The 15070-nt window shown below is 41.1% G+C and overlaps 1 protein-coding gene across 8 annotated transcripts in view; it reads right to left on the reverse strand.

Annotated features, from left to right (window-relative positions):
• Positions 1 to 15070, reverse strand: part of MAP7D2 (MAP7 domain containing 2) — a 179033-nt gene that overhangs the window by 20117 nt on the left and 143846 nt on the right. For all 8 annotated transcript variants that reach the window (XM_068270001.1, XM_068270003.1, XM_068270002.1 and 5 more), the window contains 6 exons: positions 12565 to 12794; positions 10602 to 10734; positions 5433 to 5637; positions 4165 to 4269; positions 2008 to 2061; positions 1101 to 1170 (listed from right to left, as the gene is read on the reverse strand). In XM_068270001.1, coding sequence (XP_068126102.1) covers positions 1101 to 1170; positions 2008 to 2061; positions 4165 to 4269; positions 5433 to 5637; positions 10602 to 10734; positions 12565 to 12794 — 797 coding nt within the window. The remainder of the gene's footprint in view (positions 1 to 1100; positions 1171 to 2007; positions 2062 to 4164; positions 4270 to 5432; positions 5638 to 10601; positions 10735 to 12564; positions 12795 to 15070) is intronic.

Here is a 15070-nt window from a genome sequence, read left to right on the forward strand (position 1 = left end):
TCTTGTGCATTCCTGGAGCCTAGAGAGGCGAGTCACGTCACCCCTTCTCTCATCACGCTGTACAAGCCCGCTTCTCCCCCCTCCCCCGCTTCACCCCGGGCAGTGACCCACCGTGCTGCCCTTAAAAGCGGCCCTAGCTATACACACCTGTTCCAATTCCTTGACACAAAATGAAACCCAACATGGAAACTGTAATGGCTGCAGAAGTGATGCAGGACTAGGAAAATCGCACACACCTACAGCTGTAGAGCCCTAGAGAGCTCAGAAACAAGGTAATTATCCAGCATCTACAAAAACACCTCAAAAATAAATATCCTTTTTGAGCAGTGTTCCTCTAACTCTAGCCACAGAAAAAAAATGATCATCACATGAAAACAGGACGACACAAAATAGTAACTACAACTTTCATTATTTGAATTGGGCTTCCTTTATACTTAATTTGGCTTCGTGGTGCAGAGTAACTTCTTTCATATCATAGCCTTCCGTGATAGCGATCAGTTTGCTGAGCACTGGACCTTGGCTTACTATTGTACCTAGTCAGCTAGTTTTCAGAGAAATAATATATTATATATATATATATATATATATATATATATATATATATATATATATATATATATATATATATATATATATATATATATATATATATATATATATATATATATATATATATATATATATATATATATATATATATATATATACATATACATACATACATATACACACACACACACACACAGCCGATAAATATGTACTCTACTTAGACCAGATATATCCTGATTGTTATTCCGTGTATGACCTGGCGTGCCCTTCACTTTGATTAGTCTCATCCCTCTGTAATACAGTCATCTGATCCTCGGTATAGACCTCGGCTGGCCTAACAACTCTGTCTCATCCTTGTTTGTACCTCAGCCATCTGACTACCAGTGTATGAACCTAGCCTGTTATTTGACCTAGCCTTGCCTCAGTCCTTTTGTACCGCTGATTATCTGATATTACGTGTTTGACCATAGCTGACTGACTATGATTATCTTATTCTCAGTGTGATTACCCAGTGTCACAATAGTACTGTTTACTTAAATAAATTCACCCACCTGTTTCATTTTCCTTTGTTACTTTTTCAGAATTTAAAGATGACTGAATCTCTGGTTTTAGCTCCTCCTTCTGAAACAAAGTAAATAACACTACATAAGCAGAATCATTGTTATTTACTCAGAAGTGTGATCTGCTTTTAGGTTAGCAGTCATAGAAGCAAAGATGAGACATGAGGGTTTCTGGTATCTCAGCTATGTGCATGTTCTATATACTAAGCAGTTAGTTGCATACAGACTTGTTGGACTAGCACAATATTTCTCAAATCTGTCCTCGTGACTCCCCAATGGTGCATGTTTTGCAGGTAACCTCACCTATGCAGAGGTAGGGTAATTAGTGTCTAAGCTAGGTGAATTCCAAGTAGCCAAGAATAATTACCCCACATGTGCATAGGTGAGGTTGCTTGCAAAACATTAGGCGACTTGGCTGCCAATCGATCATCAGATCAAAATCAGTGCTGCCAAGAGCATGCCTGGTCAACAATTCAACTAATTTCAGGCCGAAACTGGTTTCATGTATTGATCAGACATGCTGTCAGATGTCGGGCTGATGTGCTCAATTTTGTGCGCGGTGGTAACAGCATGAGACATCGGGACGAGCGACGAATGCGACGGAACCCCCAGCACCGTCTCCCCAGTATAAAAGGTTGCAACTGAGAAGAGTGAAATAAAGATTGGCAGAAAACATTTAGCCATTAGTCAGGCTGGCAAGCAGAGACAGTGGTGGTGCTAGGACGATTTTCAATAGATTTCATGTTGAAGTCTATTGGAATTCGGTCTGCAGTGTGTGGGCAGATAATGGATCCTTCTCTGACCAGATTCGATCAGGAGAGGATTTATCCAATGGTCGATCCGGTGGCAGATTGAGAAGTGTATGGGTCCCTATAGAAGGCATCAGAGGAAAGCATACCTTGGTTTCTTGGGCATCACTCTTCCTGGTTCTTTTCATGATCTCATCAATTCTCTGCAAATAAATATAAACAGAAGTTTCTTAAAGGCAGTCCACTATTCAGTCTGTTCCCCAAATCCTTACAGGCCTCAGACTGATCTTGTTGTGATGAAATATCAGCTGGGGTGTATAGTATACATTGCACACATATCCACAGTGTCCATAACGCAATGTGTTCTTTACAATGCACGATTCCAGGGATCATGCACAATTTCCTCACTTCCCTCTCCTGGTATTGTGGAATTTATTAACTACTAGCTGATGGCCCGGCATTGCCCAGGTATGTATTTGGCTGATGTTGGCTCCGCCCACTTTTTCTAACCCTAACACACAATTACTCAATTACCTAGTTTGTGATCTTTGTGGTCTTTGGCATCAATAATTTGCATCGAAATGAAACAAATCTGATAGCTCTGGCTCCACCCTCTTTTTGGAATATGGAACCAGTCACCCAATGACCAACTGTACCAGGTTTGAAGCTTGTGCCATTAAGAGTGCAAGAATAGCAGCAATGAAATATTCCTCTTGAAAATCAATAGGTGACTTTTGATTGGCTTTTGTAGGCTCCACCCACTTTTCTGAATATTAATCGCATTGACCAACTGTGCAAAGTTTGAGAACCCTACCATAAACAGTGTAAGAATGGCTTGGAGCACCCTGGAGGGTGTAAGGCTTGCAGATAAACTGGACTGGATTTCTTCAGTAGATGGTCTATTAGGTAGGTCATATAAGAACTCGGTGGTGTGGCTGAAAAACGTGTATGCAATTGGATTCACATACCTGCAGTGAAATTATTATTTTTAGTAGTAAACCCATTACAGGATGTCCTGTATTTGTTAAGAATAAGTTCTGGATGTGGAGGCGTAAATGTAAATAACGCAGACTACTCACTAAAAACGTTCAGGAAGCCACTGCACTATGTCCTGACATGGCACAGATGGGAGTTCAAATCTTTTTCCAGCAAATACATTTTTCCCAAAAAATAGAGTTAACATCACTTAGGGGCAGCTAATCCATAGCAGATGCAATGTAACGTGCCCAAATAATGAAAGTGAGATCAGGAATATCAGAAGCTCTGTCTGGAATGGGTAGGGAGAGGAGCAGCAGAGGGTGAGCAGCTGTGATGTACTGCATAGGGTGTACAACATTAAAAGTTTAATCAATTTTAAATCAGTTCTAGCTTAAACTGAGTGGACAAGGTAGTAGTGTTCATCACAACCACCAAGACTTAAGATCTGGCTATTATTGAGTATGGCTAGCTTAACACAGTGGTTCTGAACCCTTGTAAAGCACTAGATTCCTACATTTCAGGGTGCTTTTTTTTATACAACCTCTGTTATTAGTTTTAGGATCATTGAAATATCCTTAAAAAAAACCAAGATGATACTTATATGATCATTTTAACCACTTTGCATAAAGACCTTTTTTCCACTTATTGGCCAGAGCAGTTTTCACAGTTTAGCTACGTCCTTATTTAATCAGAAATAACTTTATCCCTACTTAGGACACAGAAATGTTGTTTTTTTCAAAACAAACTACGCTTTCATTGGATGCCATTTTTCCCCCCTCGAACAATTTTGTTTTCTATGAATTTTAATGGGAAAACAAAGAAAAAAAATAGAAAAAAACATTTCTCGGTTGTACCAATCCCAGTTTAAAAATAAAAAGTGCTACTGTAGATAAAAAACACACATTCTGTTTGGCTATTCTTACTGCTTATCACAAAACTTAGATTATGTTCCGGTCACAATTTATGGTGAAGATATTTGATTCTGAAATAATGCTACAGAGGGTATTTTTCACTATGAAATGAGAAAATAAAAGTATTTTTAATAGTAAAAATCAATCTCATTAGCTCAGGAAACATATATTCCCATTCACCAATTAGTGCTGCACCAGATAGTGCCAGAAATGTGCACAGGCGCAAGCTCAATCCTGCACAGCACTGCTTCTGTACAAGTCAGTAGATCTACTGACTTGTGGCTTAGATGAAGTCACAGAGGACGTATATCTACTGATTTGTTGATAAAGTGGTTAAAATTAACAAAATTGTTTACATACCATCTGAATTCCCAAACCAGTTATGGCCATCTTCACTCATGGCAACAAGAGACTCACCTTCTTCCTTTCCAGGCGCTCTTGTTCAATCTGCTGTATAATCTGTTCCCTTTCCACTCTCATGGCTTCTGCTGCTTCTCGAGCCTTCACTTCAGCCTCTTCTTTCTAATGGGATTGATGTAAAGGTAGAACTCAGGCAACAGCATAAGCTGTAACAAGATCTGCTGGGGTTACATAGGGATGATGAGATACGCGGGACAGTTCATCAAAATATGTAAACTGGGTAGGTAACACGGTAAAACTGAAGCGAACCTGAAAGAAAGTTTGATATTTACCTATGTAGAGGGAAGGATCCCAATAAGGTCTTCCCATCCACCATTATCCCCCCTGAAACTTATTCGATTTACTGGTCGAATACCTACTTGGGATTCCTCATGAAGGCTTCAGAAATACTTGCATCCCCAAGAACTTCTGAAGACAAGTGGGTTTATACTGTGATCCTGCATATGCAAAATGGATGTGCCCCATCTTCATAAGCACTCCTGTCCCAGAGGAGTCCTGAAGGCCTTTCACGGGGGTACAGCGATGGACTGAGGGCACGGAGAGAGGACCGGGAAGGCTCTATGAGATCCAGGCCCTTCCATTTCCAAAGGGAGCTAACTTATTTTTTCAGGGTGGCTTCAAATTTTCTTTAAGGGCTCGTTTCCACTATCGCGAATCCGCATGCGTCCAACGCATGCGGATTCGCACATGTAATGCAAGTGGATGGGCCTGTTTCCACTGTAGCGTTGTTGAGGTGCGTTTTTTTCAGCGGTAAAAAAACGCACAAAAGAGCCAACGAATTCGCCTGCGAGTGGAATGCATGCGAATCGCCGCTAATGTATTTAATAGGAAATTCGCATGCGGCTATGGTATGCGAATTTTCATGCGAATTCGCATGCGAATTCGCATAGGTACCAATGTAATTCAAACAGGCAGTGACATGGTTAAATTCGCATATACCCTCACCTATGCGAATTCGCGGCAAAAAAACGCGCAAAAATTTGCATCCGCATGCTATTTCATGCAATTTCAACAGCGGTGGAATCCAGGCGATTCTGCACCGCAATAGTGGAAACGAACCCTAAGACTAAATCAATGAATTTGCAGACCTGGCTGGATAGATTAAAACAGCCTGCTATTAAGTTACAAGAATTTAGCAGCCCTCTCCAGGGTAATAGACCACAGAGAGTTACTGAATGGTTGGTAAATCAGTGGGTGCATTAATGTGAAGACATATACAGTGATGTTTTTCCTGTACATGTAGGACTAACATAACAATGGTTTACCTGTTTCTCCAGATAAGCCTGCATTTCCTTTTCTTTTTGTTCTTTTAGAAGCCTTTCTTCCTCTGCTTTTCTATTTGCTTCTTCTTCTGCTTTTCTCTTTGATTCTTCCTCTTCTTTCCTCTTCTTCTCTGCCAGCAGCTTGGCTTCCTCCTTTAACCGCTGCTTCTCTTCCTCTGCTTTCCTTCTCTCCTCCTCCTTCCTCAGCCTAAGGATCCAGAATAAAGTACACAAATATTAGACTCTTTACATCTCAAGTATGAAAAGTATAAACTTAAACATTCCCTCCCCCCCCTCCATGAACCCCTCCCCCTCCATAGGTGTCGGTTCTTTATGGGCAGCCAATCTCAAAATATGCATACTGTACATATGTCTGTTTTGAGAGAGGAACACATTCAGGTGTCTAGAAAAGTAATTAAAGCACAATGAGTTCTGTTAAATGAGCTCTATTTACAATAGCTGGCACCAAGTGCACTTATCAATACATTGCTTGCAGTATACACCAATCATCTGTATCGTAAAATTGTATTTTATTAATACATTTCATTTTAAAAAATTCTTGTTTATTTTTGTTTTTAAACCATGATGGCATACAGCAGAACACTTGCCCTGGTGCCTCCATGGCAGCATACTATTGAGGCCCCACGTGTCCTGAGGCGGCGTGTAGAGCACGGGAAACAGTTGTAGACTGGGGACGATTGTGTACCTGTTCATTCGTGGGTCAATAAAGAGGTGTCCAAGAGAGCCGGAGTTGGCTTGTTCTTTTTGGGAATTACTATTGGGTTGACTCCACCCCTCAACCCTGATAGGACCATGTCTAAAAAAGTTTTAAACCCTTCAAAGAAGAGAGGAACCATTAAGATAGTAACTGGAGGAGAGGAGGCTTCGCAGACAGCAAGCCTTCCAGAGAAATCGATCTCAGAACAGGTTTAAGGAAGCAATGACTTACAAGCCTGGAGGAGAATTCTGTAGAAATTGGAAGGTGAGTCAATTAACCAATCACAGATCTAATAGACCAAACATCACCAATCCACAGCCAACAACAAAACCTTTTTGTTGGTTTCTCTCTCCAGTCAGCTCTCACCTAAAGGCTTACAGACAAGTCTGGCAAGAGAATATAGATCAGGGGTCCCCAAACTTTTTTGGCCAAGGGCCGGGTCAATATACTTCAGACTGGTGGGGGGCCGGAGTATACATAAAATGATGTAGAAAAGCATAACATTGAGCCTAGGTATTGCAGACCGCGCATATTAACATGGGCAGCCCTCATGTCTCCCATTTAACTAGAGCAGATGTTTTGCCCCCAACACAGCATGTGCAGATAGTCCCCCCAACACAGTGCAAATATCGTGACCCTAACATAGCAAGTCCTATGTGAGCCATAATGTCACCCAATGGCCTGCAAAAGCCTGCAGCACAATCTCACCCTTATGCACACAATCTCTGTAGAAACATAAGCAGTACAACCCTCAACTTCCCCTTCGCAAAGGAACCATAACATTCCTGAACAGCACTGACCAAAATATATGCGATTATGCTTGTTACACATTATCCCCTCCACCCAGTAGCCAGTGAATGACTGCTTTCTGGCTTCCACGTGGAAGGGTGGTACCAGAACTGCTATTCTATATGCGAGCCACCAACACCATCAAGAATGGTCAAACGTAGACATGTAAAAGGCCTCCACCAATAAATAAATAAATAAATAAAAACAAGATGCCATCTTCAATCCAGAAAAGAAACATCTAATTAATATTCAAAAAGAACTTTCTAGATCAAAATGTGATTCAAAAGGTGCCCATCCTGGAAAATTTCATGGGGGTATACTCGCTAGTGTTTCTAGTACCAAAAAGATCAGGTGGATAGAGACCAGTTATCCATCTGAGATACTTAAATGAGTCCATAAAGCTCAAAGATTCAAGATAGAGTCCATACATACAATAATTGCTGTCGTACAACTGGAGTATCTTATGCTATTGATAGATCTTTGCGACACATATATCCATGTCACAATACAAGACAGTCATCTAAAGTTCTCGTCTCTTCCATTTGGGCTGTTAACATCACCAGCACTTTCTCCAAGGTACTACATACATTGGTGGCTCTACTCAGAACTCAATCAGAATTGACAGCTATTTGGATAATCTACTCCTGCTAGCACAATCAAGAAAAGTAATATTACAACATCAAGAAGTGGTTCTAGAATCGCTAACACATTTTGGTTGGTGAATCAACACAGAAAAAAAGCCAACCTTCACCTTCCAGACAGAAAATCTATCTAGGTGTTCTTTTTGACACAGAAAAAAAACACCATAGCTCATCCTCCAGACAAGATGGAAAATCTAATTGATTTGGTCCAGAAAACTCAGAGGGAACAATTGTAAGACAAGGACTATTGCCTACGTCTATTGGAGTATTAACATCAACCATCCCAGTAGTTAGATGGAGCAGGTGGCATATCAGGCTGTTCTAGCTAGGATTTTATGCCAGGGGAAGAAAAAGGACCATCATCATCCAATACACAACTCCATACATGAGTGCGTCACTTGCTTAGAGGATGAAAATGCAAAACCTCTCAATCTGTACTTCCCTATTTCCAGAAAACTGGATACTGTTAACAGCAAAAATGGATTGGGGGGGTGGAAGTCTGTGGAGGTCAAGCAGTGCAGGGCTATTGGACAACGATTGTCAACAGTATTGAACGTCCTAGAGTAAACAGCTGTAGTTCTAGCTTTAAAAGCCTTCAAAGCGCACATTTATCAACAGGCTCTATGTGTATATTAAGTTGCGATGCTCCGATCCATCGCATCACAGAAAATGGCATTCATAAGACCCTGAGGCATGTGCGCCGCACCGCCGCCAACATATTTACATTTTCTGGGTTGCCTAATGACTCATTACTTCCACCATTGCTGCGAAAGTGCAACGGTAAAATGCTGTTGACTTTGCGGCGACTCAGCGGCCGATCAGGATCTTCCGGCACAACACGACGTGGTAAGTGTACCAAGTCTTGCACTGTTGTTGCGTTACCCTGCGATAAAAACACAACACACACTTGCATTTGTGGAGCAGCAAGCTAGGCAACAGTGCAGACATTCATTTTCCATTATCAGGTGGATACGATGGCCTTAAAGCATACCAGAGCTGACAAATTGTGACCACATGCACATAGCGTTACTGCCAGTGGGCACGCGATCTAGGACGCACAATAGCCAAACCCAGAATAAGCTGAGGGGGGCATTTAGGTGAGAGTGGAGGGGTGCGGAGGAGAATGGAGGAGTGGTGGGCATGAGAACTGATTCCCATTCATGCCTGTTCCCCCTCTTTGATGTGGTTATTGCCATGTAGATCCCATTAGTATGCTGCCATGGAGGCATCAGGGAAAATGGAAAATTGTATACTTACCTACAGGTAATTTTCCTTTCCTGGTGCATCTCCATGGCAGCATACAAACAATGCTTTGTGGAGAGAGAATATACAAAAGTATGGCCTAGGGCCGTGGGTTCAAAACTTTTAGAGATATGGTCTTATGTTGAGGGGGCGTCAACCCATAAGTATGCTGCCATGGAGATGCACCAGGAAAGTAAAATTGCCAGTAGGCAAGTATAAATTTTTCTGTTATCTTTTCTCAAAGATGAAAACTGGTTTGTCATATGACTGCTGGCCAATCAGAGCACTGTGTTCCTAGAAGCTACTCTGACTAACTCCTAATAGGTGCAGGACTTGCATTGTTAGGTATAGCCTGATCCTGCCGTTGAAAGTGTAGTGAATTGTGGGATGGATATGGGATATATATGTATACCATTCTGTGGAAATGCACTTCCCATTATAGAATAGATCTGAACCGTGGGTTAGCAAAGGATAAAGCTCATTGGTAGTAAGGGTTAAATAGGACGGCTAACCCCATTATTGACTAAGCAGCTACCCTGGAAAAAACACAATGCTTAGTGGAGTATTTCTTTAAATGGCATTCCACATTTGTTGTAAAAATACATTTGTTTCTGTTCAGGACAATTTATCACTGGGATTAACGGCAAACATTTATATCGCGCTTTTCTCCTGGCGGACTCAAAGTACCAGAGCTGCAGCCACAAGGATGCGCTCTATAGGCAGTAGCAGTGTTAGGGAGACTTGCCTGAGGTCTCCTACTGAATAGGTGCTGGCTTACTGAACAGGCAGAGCCTAGATTCAAACCCTGGTCTCCTGTGTCAGAGGCAGAGCCCTTAACCATTACACCATCCAGCCACTACATTTTAGGCTCTTTACTTTGTTTTTAAATGCATATAAAAAGGTTCAAAACAAAATTTCCCCTTTCAGGCCCCTTTTACACTAGCTGGGTGAAACTTGCGTTGCGTTACCCTGTTTTGCTGCAAGGGGCCACAAAAGCAATGGTAGTCTATGCCATAGACTCCATAGACTCTATCTAGACTTTCACACTTATTGCAGTCCCTTGAGGTGAGCTGGAAGTAGCAGATCTGATACAAGAGCAACAGTGCATTACCGTAAGCACAACGCTTAATGCACGGTGCTTGGGGTAATGTTAGTCTATGGGCGACGCATGAAGTGTAAACGACAAAGCGCAGTGCGTCGTGCATGCACGGACCGTAGGGAATCTCCGTGATGTACTTCCTGCCCAGTAGGAAGTAAGTCACTGAGCAACGCGTGGCGCTAAGCATATGACCCCATCTGTGCACTGTGTCGCAGGGCCATGTTTGCAATTTTTTGCGTTGCGGTGGGAGGTGGCAGGAGCATCGCATCCCCACTGCAACACAAAAAATAGTTGTAAAACTGGCCTAAAGAAAACCTGCAGTGTAGTATAACAACAACTGCAGTAAGTTTTTCTAAAGTCCCAATATAATATTTAATATATTTTATATGCAATATAAACAGCTTCTTACTTCCTACCATTTATTTTCAATCTAAAATCTAGAAGAAAAGGTTTTTTACACCTGAAGCAAATAAAGTCTGTATGACAATTCCCTTCCCTCTACACTCAACGCAAATTTTTCTTACTCCTGCCTCCTAGTTTATACTGTACAAGAAACCAGCTGTAACTTAACCCAGCATAGGCACTGCTGCTTCAGCTCACAAATCAAAAGAACACAATATAAGCAGTTTATATGAAACTACTCTGATTACTACAGCCACTCTTATAACAATGCATGGACCAACCTCTCTGCCTCTTCCTGCTCCCGCCTCTCCTGTTCCTCCTGCTCCTTCTGCAGTCGTGCCTGCCGCCTCTTCTCTGCGAGGATCTTTGTAGCCTCATCTGCATCAGTTGTCCCTGCAATGTTCTTTCCAGAGCCTGGAATATGGAAGGAAATCCAGTAGGCAATGAATACGGTCTTGTTACAAAGGCTAAGAAAGCCAAAGGGTGCTTAACCATTACATATATAGTGTACATTACATTAAGTGCAATACCTACAATCTACATGCAGATATGGGCACAGCTTCTTATATTTTAGGAAATGATCAATGATCTAAAACCTGTATATGTATTGTTAAGCATCAATGGTGCCTTAACAGATGTGCAAGTTACTACACATCAGAGGTATACAGATTGATCATTGGTAGAAAAAAGAGGCACCTTAGGGTGTAGTGAATGGAAGATGTCCTTGCCTTCTAACTGGAGACACAAAATAATGGGAAATAACCTTTATAACTGATGCATTTCGCTTGACGCAGCTGGCTTCATCAGGTGTGATCTCAATAGGTTATTATAGCAGGAGCTATAGTGCTTCTTTAAAGAGAATATGTACTCTATAATTCTTACAATAAAAAGCATACTGTTCTATTCATTATGTTCTCCTGGGCCCCTATGTGCTGTTTCTGCCACTCCCTGCTGTGATCTTGGCTCATAATTGCCAATTTAGGCAGTGTTTACAAACAAAAGACATAGCTGCTAACCAGCTTGTGATAGGCTGAGAGGAGCTCAGTCTGTGACTCTCACAAAGCCTGCAGGGGGCCTGGAGAGGGTGTGCATAGCTTCTATCCTATCACAAGCAGATTCCAGCCTGAGTGCCTGAGCCCAAAAAAGCCGTCAGAAAGTAGATTAGATTATATAACAGAGATAATACAGCCACTGTGCAACTAGGAAAGGCTGCAGTAAGACAGACCACATTAGAACAGGTATAGGAACTTATAGGATAGAAGAAATAAGGCTGAAAATTTTGTTACAGAGTCTCTTTAACACAAGACATGGGTCCAATGGTGCCCATACATGGTACAATTTTTTTCCGATTAGAACATTTTGTTTGATTATTCCATTATTCAAAAAAAAATAAAAAAAAATCCAAAGATTTTTTTCCAACATGTCCAATCAGATTTTTATTGGAAAAACGGGATAATCGATTATTTTTCCTCGATCGAAAAAAACATTCTTTTAAACTTTCATTCGATTCGATCGCTTTGGTCGAATAAATGGAAAAATTGAACATTTTTATTGTACCGTGTATGAGAACCATTAGGCTAAGAGCACACTGAGCAGAATCGCTATCTTTGTGGAGTACAAATGCAGATTTGCCCACAATGTAAGTCTATGGGGAACATGGAAAAACAAATATAATGCATTTCATAATATATTTCAATGGAGACGCATAGTTAGGTGTGTTTTTGATGCTTTTTTTTTAAAAAAAAATATACATACGATACTGTATTTTACTCCATTGACAAAGGGGAACTACTGAAAAAACGCAAACGCAACAAAAATCATGAAAAGTGCAAAACACAAAAGCGTAATGAAAACGCACCCAAAAATGCAGAAACGCAAAATGCAGAAAAGATTTTTAACAATCAATGTTTTTCTTGGTATCCACCCAATATTGTATGCAGCACCTTCAGCTCAGCAGACAGACCATTAGGCATGGCTGCACAGGGATCACTGGCATACAGTCACCTCAAACCATCACAAGAGATCATTTTGAATGACAGAAATCTAAAGGTGTACATATTCAAGTATATAGTATATAAGAAATACTTTTCAGTTGTGAGACCTCACTGGTGTCTCCTTCATTCTTACTTTAAATTCCTCATACAGAAGGAAGGCCAACAAGAAGTCTGTATGCATCTAAACCTGGATTCTGGTGTGTGCCCCAACTGAACAGATCCATAAAGCTTGCAGTGTTTCATTACTCACTTTCATTGGCATCTTTCTTTTCTACCGGAGAGGAACTCTTGTCTGATTTAGAGGAGTCTGATCTGGCTTCTGCAGGATGTTCTTCTGTCTTAGGACTGGTTTTCGTTTTCTCAGCCTTCTTCTTGGGTGCATCTTGGCTAGTATTTGGGCTGGGTTGGGCTTTAAGAGGAGATGATGGGAAAGGCTTGCTGCTTTTTACTGGAGACTGTGTAAAGGACTTTGAAAGTGATCTGGAAGAGAAATTATAGAAGCCGGACTCAGGATCCAAGTAATCCAGTATCATAAAACATATAGAAAAAAAATCTAGGCTGTGATGGTGATGCATGAACATATGGGAGGAAAGAGCAACATGAACTCATACAGTCCCACAATGTTGTCATCCACACTCAGCTGTAACCCATCTTCTGCCAGAACCTGAAGTTATGCCTCCACACCACCCACTTCCTAAGAAAATCTAAAAACATTTATATAGTACTTTTTCACCTACTTTTTGGGACTTTTCATTTGCAAAGTGCAAAACAGTTGTTTTAAACCTGTTAACTGCTGTAAACGAGTTATAACACTAAGATTATGCACTGCTTTCGTCTTCAGCAGAACTATTGTGCTGTAAATATTTGGCTTGCTTGGATTTCTCTCTCCAAGCACAAACCATAGAAACTGAAAGCAGAAGTCTTCTTTTACTGTCTCACATGGTCCCCTAGTGACAAATGCTCATAAATACACATTACAGCAGAACTAATTTGAAGCTAGGGAATCTGACAAAGAAGAAATAAAAAGTGTAAAATAAATTGGCATGGAACACTTGCAAGCCTCTAACTAAATTGTCTGTTAAAGAGTTAAAAAGAAGAGTAAAAACTACCTCCTAGAAGAAAACTCAGATGAGAAAAAGTCAAATGAATATGGGCCTTATGCTGCATACACACTTGAGATAAAAGTCTTTGGAAAAGGCAAGATCACAGACCAATTTTACCCCATTCCATGTAGTATGAGAGCCATACCTACAGTCTATTCTATTGAGCTGAACTCCCCATCAGCTAAAATCTTTGCAAGATGCTGCACACAAAGATGCCCGTACACATTCAAAAGATCCTGCAATAGATCCATTCCTGCAAAATGCATTCATAGTCTATGAGATCTGCAGATCATCATACACACCTTGTTTAACAGGCAATCATCTGCAGATCATCTGCAGATCAGATCCACCAGAATGGATTTTCAGATCTGCAGATGATTGCCAGATATGCAGATGAAGTCTGTTCAGGGCCGGGCCGAGGCAGAGGCTGGAGAGGCTCCAGCCTCAGGGCGCAGTGGAGGAGGGGGTGCACAATTCATTCAGCTGTCATTCCCAATAGTGTTTGAAGCAGAAAGAAATAAGAAAAGGGGATACATGACAGTGACTGCAAGCCAGATAACTAGAGATTAAGGTGTTGGGGAGGTTGGGGGCCCTGGGGCACCCATTAGTCTAATAGCAATCAGTGTGTGACGCTGGGGTGGGAGGGATGGTGGGCGCACTTTGGTGTCTCAGCCTTGGGTGCTGACGGACCTTGTCCCGGCTCTGAGTCTGTTAAACAAGGTGTGTATGATGATCTGCAGATCTCAGACTATGAATGCATTTTGCAGGAATGGATCTATTGCAGGAAGAGATCTTTTGAATGCGTACAGCATCTTTGTGTGCAGCATCTTGCAAATATTTTATCTGATGGGGAGTGCAGCTCCATAGAATAGACTGTGTAGAGTATGGCTCTCATACTACATGGAAGGGGGTACAATTGGTCTGTGATCTTGCCTTTTCCAAAGACTTTTACCTCAAGTGTGTATGCAGCATTAGTCTCAGACTCCATCAGTGAGATGGTGCTTATAGTAACAACTTAGTGATGCAAGTAATGGCTCATCTGTACATTAAACCGTAGCTAAAATACAAGCTTCATGCAAAAATTCTCAAGATAGATGAGATACGGAAGATCTCATTTTACACAATACAAAGATTTGTAATAAAATGACCTACCAGATCAGCAATCTTGTTTGAATTATATGTACTATGCCAACTTATGTAAAGCTTCACATTTTTAGGCTGAAACAATTGTCCTCGGGTAGGGAGCACAAATGGTAGAATCAGGTGTGTTTTTTTGTCACAATTTAACATTTGCACAGCAGTTTACACGCATTCCCAAATTCTGTACATTGTACCACTGAAAAATTGCAAACAAATCGCAGGCAGAAAATGGGGTTGCAAATGCAAAGCGCTTCGACAAGAAATCTTAAGTGTGCTTGCCAAAGTGTCCTGTTCCCTGCGAGCACTTCATAAAACATTCTTGCAGTATGGGGCCACTTTTCCAAAAATCAGAAAAGCGTGTTTGTACAGCAATCTTTGAAGATAGTTCAGGCGACATTTACAAGCGTGTACATAGCCTTAAGCCTGGTACACACTTTCAATTAGATATGGCCAATTGACCAATTTTACCACCTCTATGTAGTATAAGTGTCAACAGATATTGAATACTGTGAG

This window comes from Hyperolius riggenbachi, chromosome 2 (assembly GCF_040937935.1).
Source record: "Hyperolius riggenbachi isolate aHypRig1 chromosome 2, aHypRig1.pri, whole genome shotgun sequence".
Lineage (NCBI taxonomy): Eukaryota > Metazoa > Chordata > Amphibia > Anura > Hyperoliidae > Hyperolius > Hyperolius riggenbachi.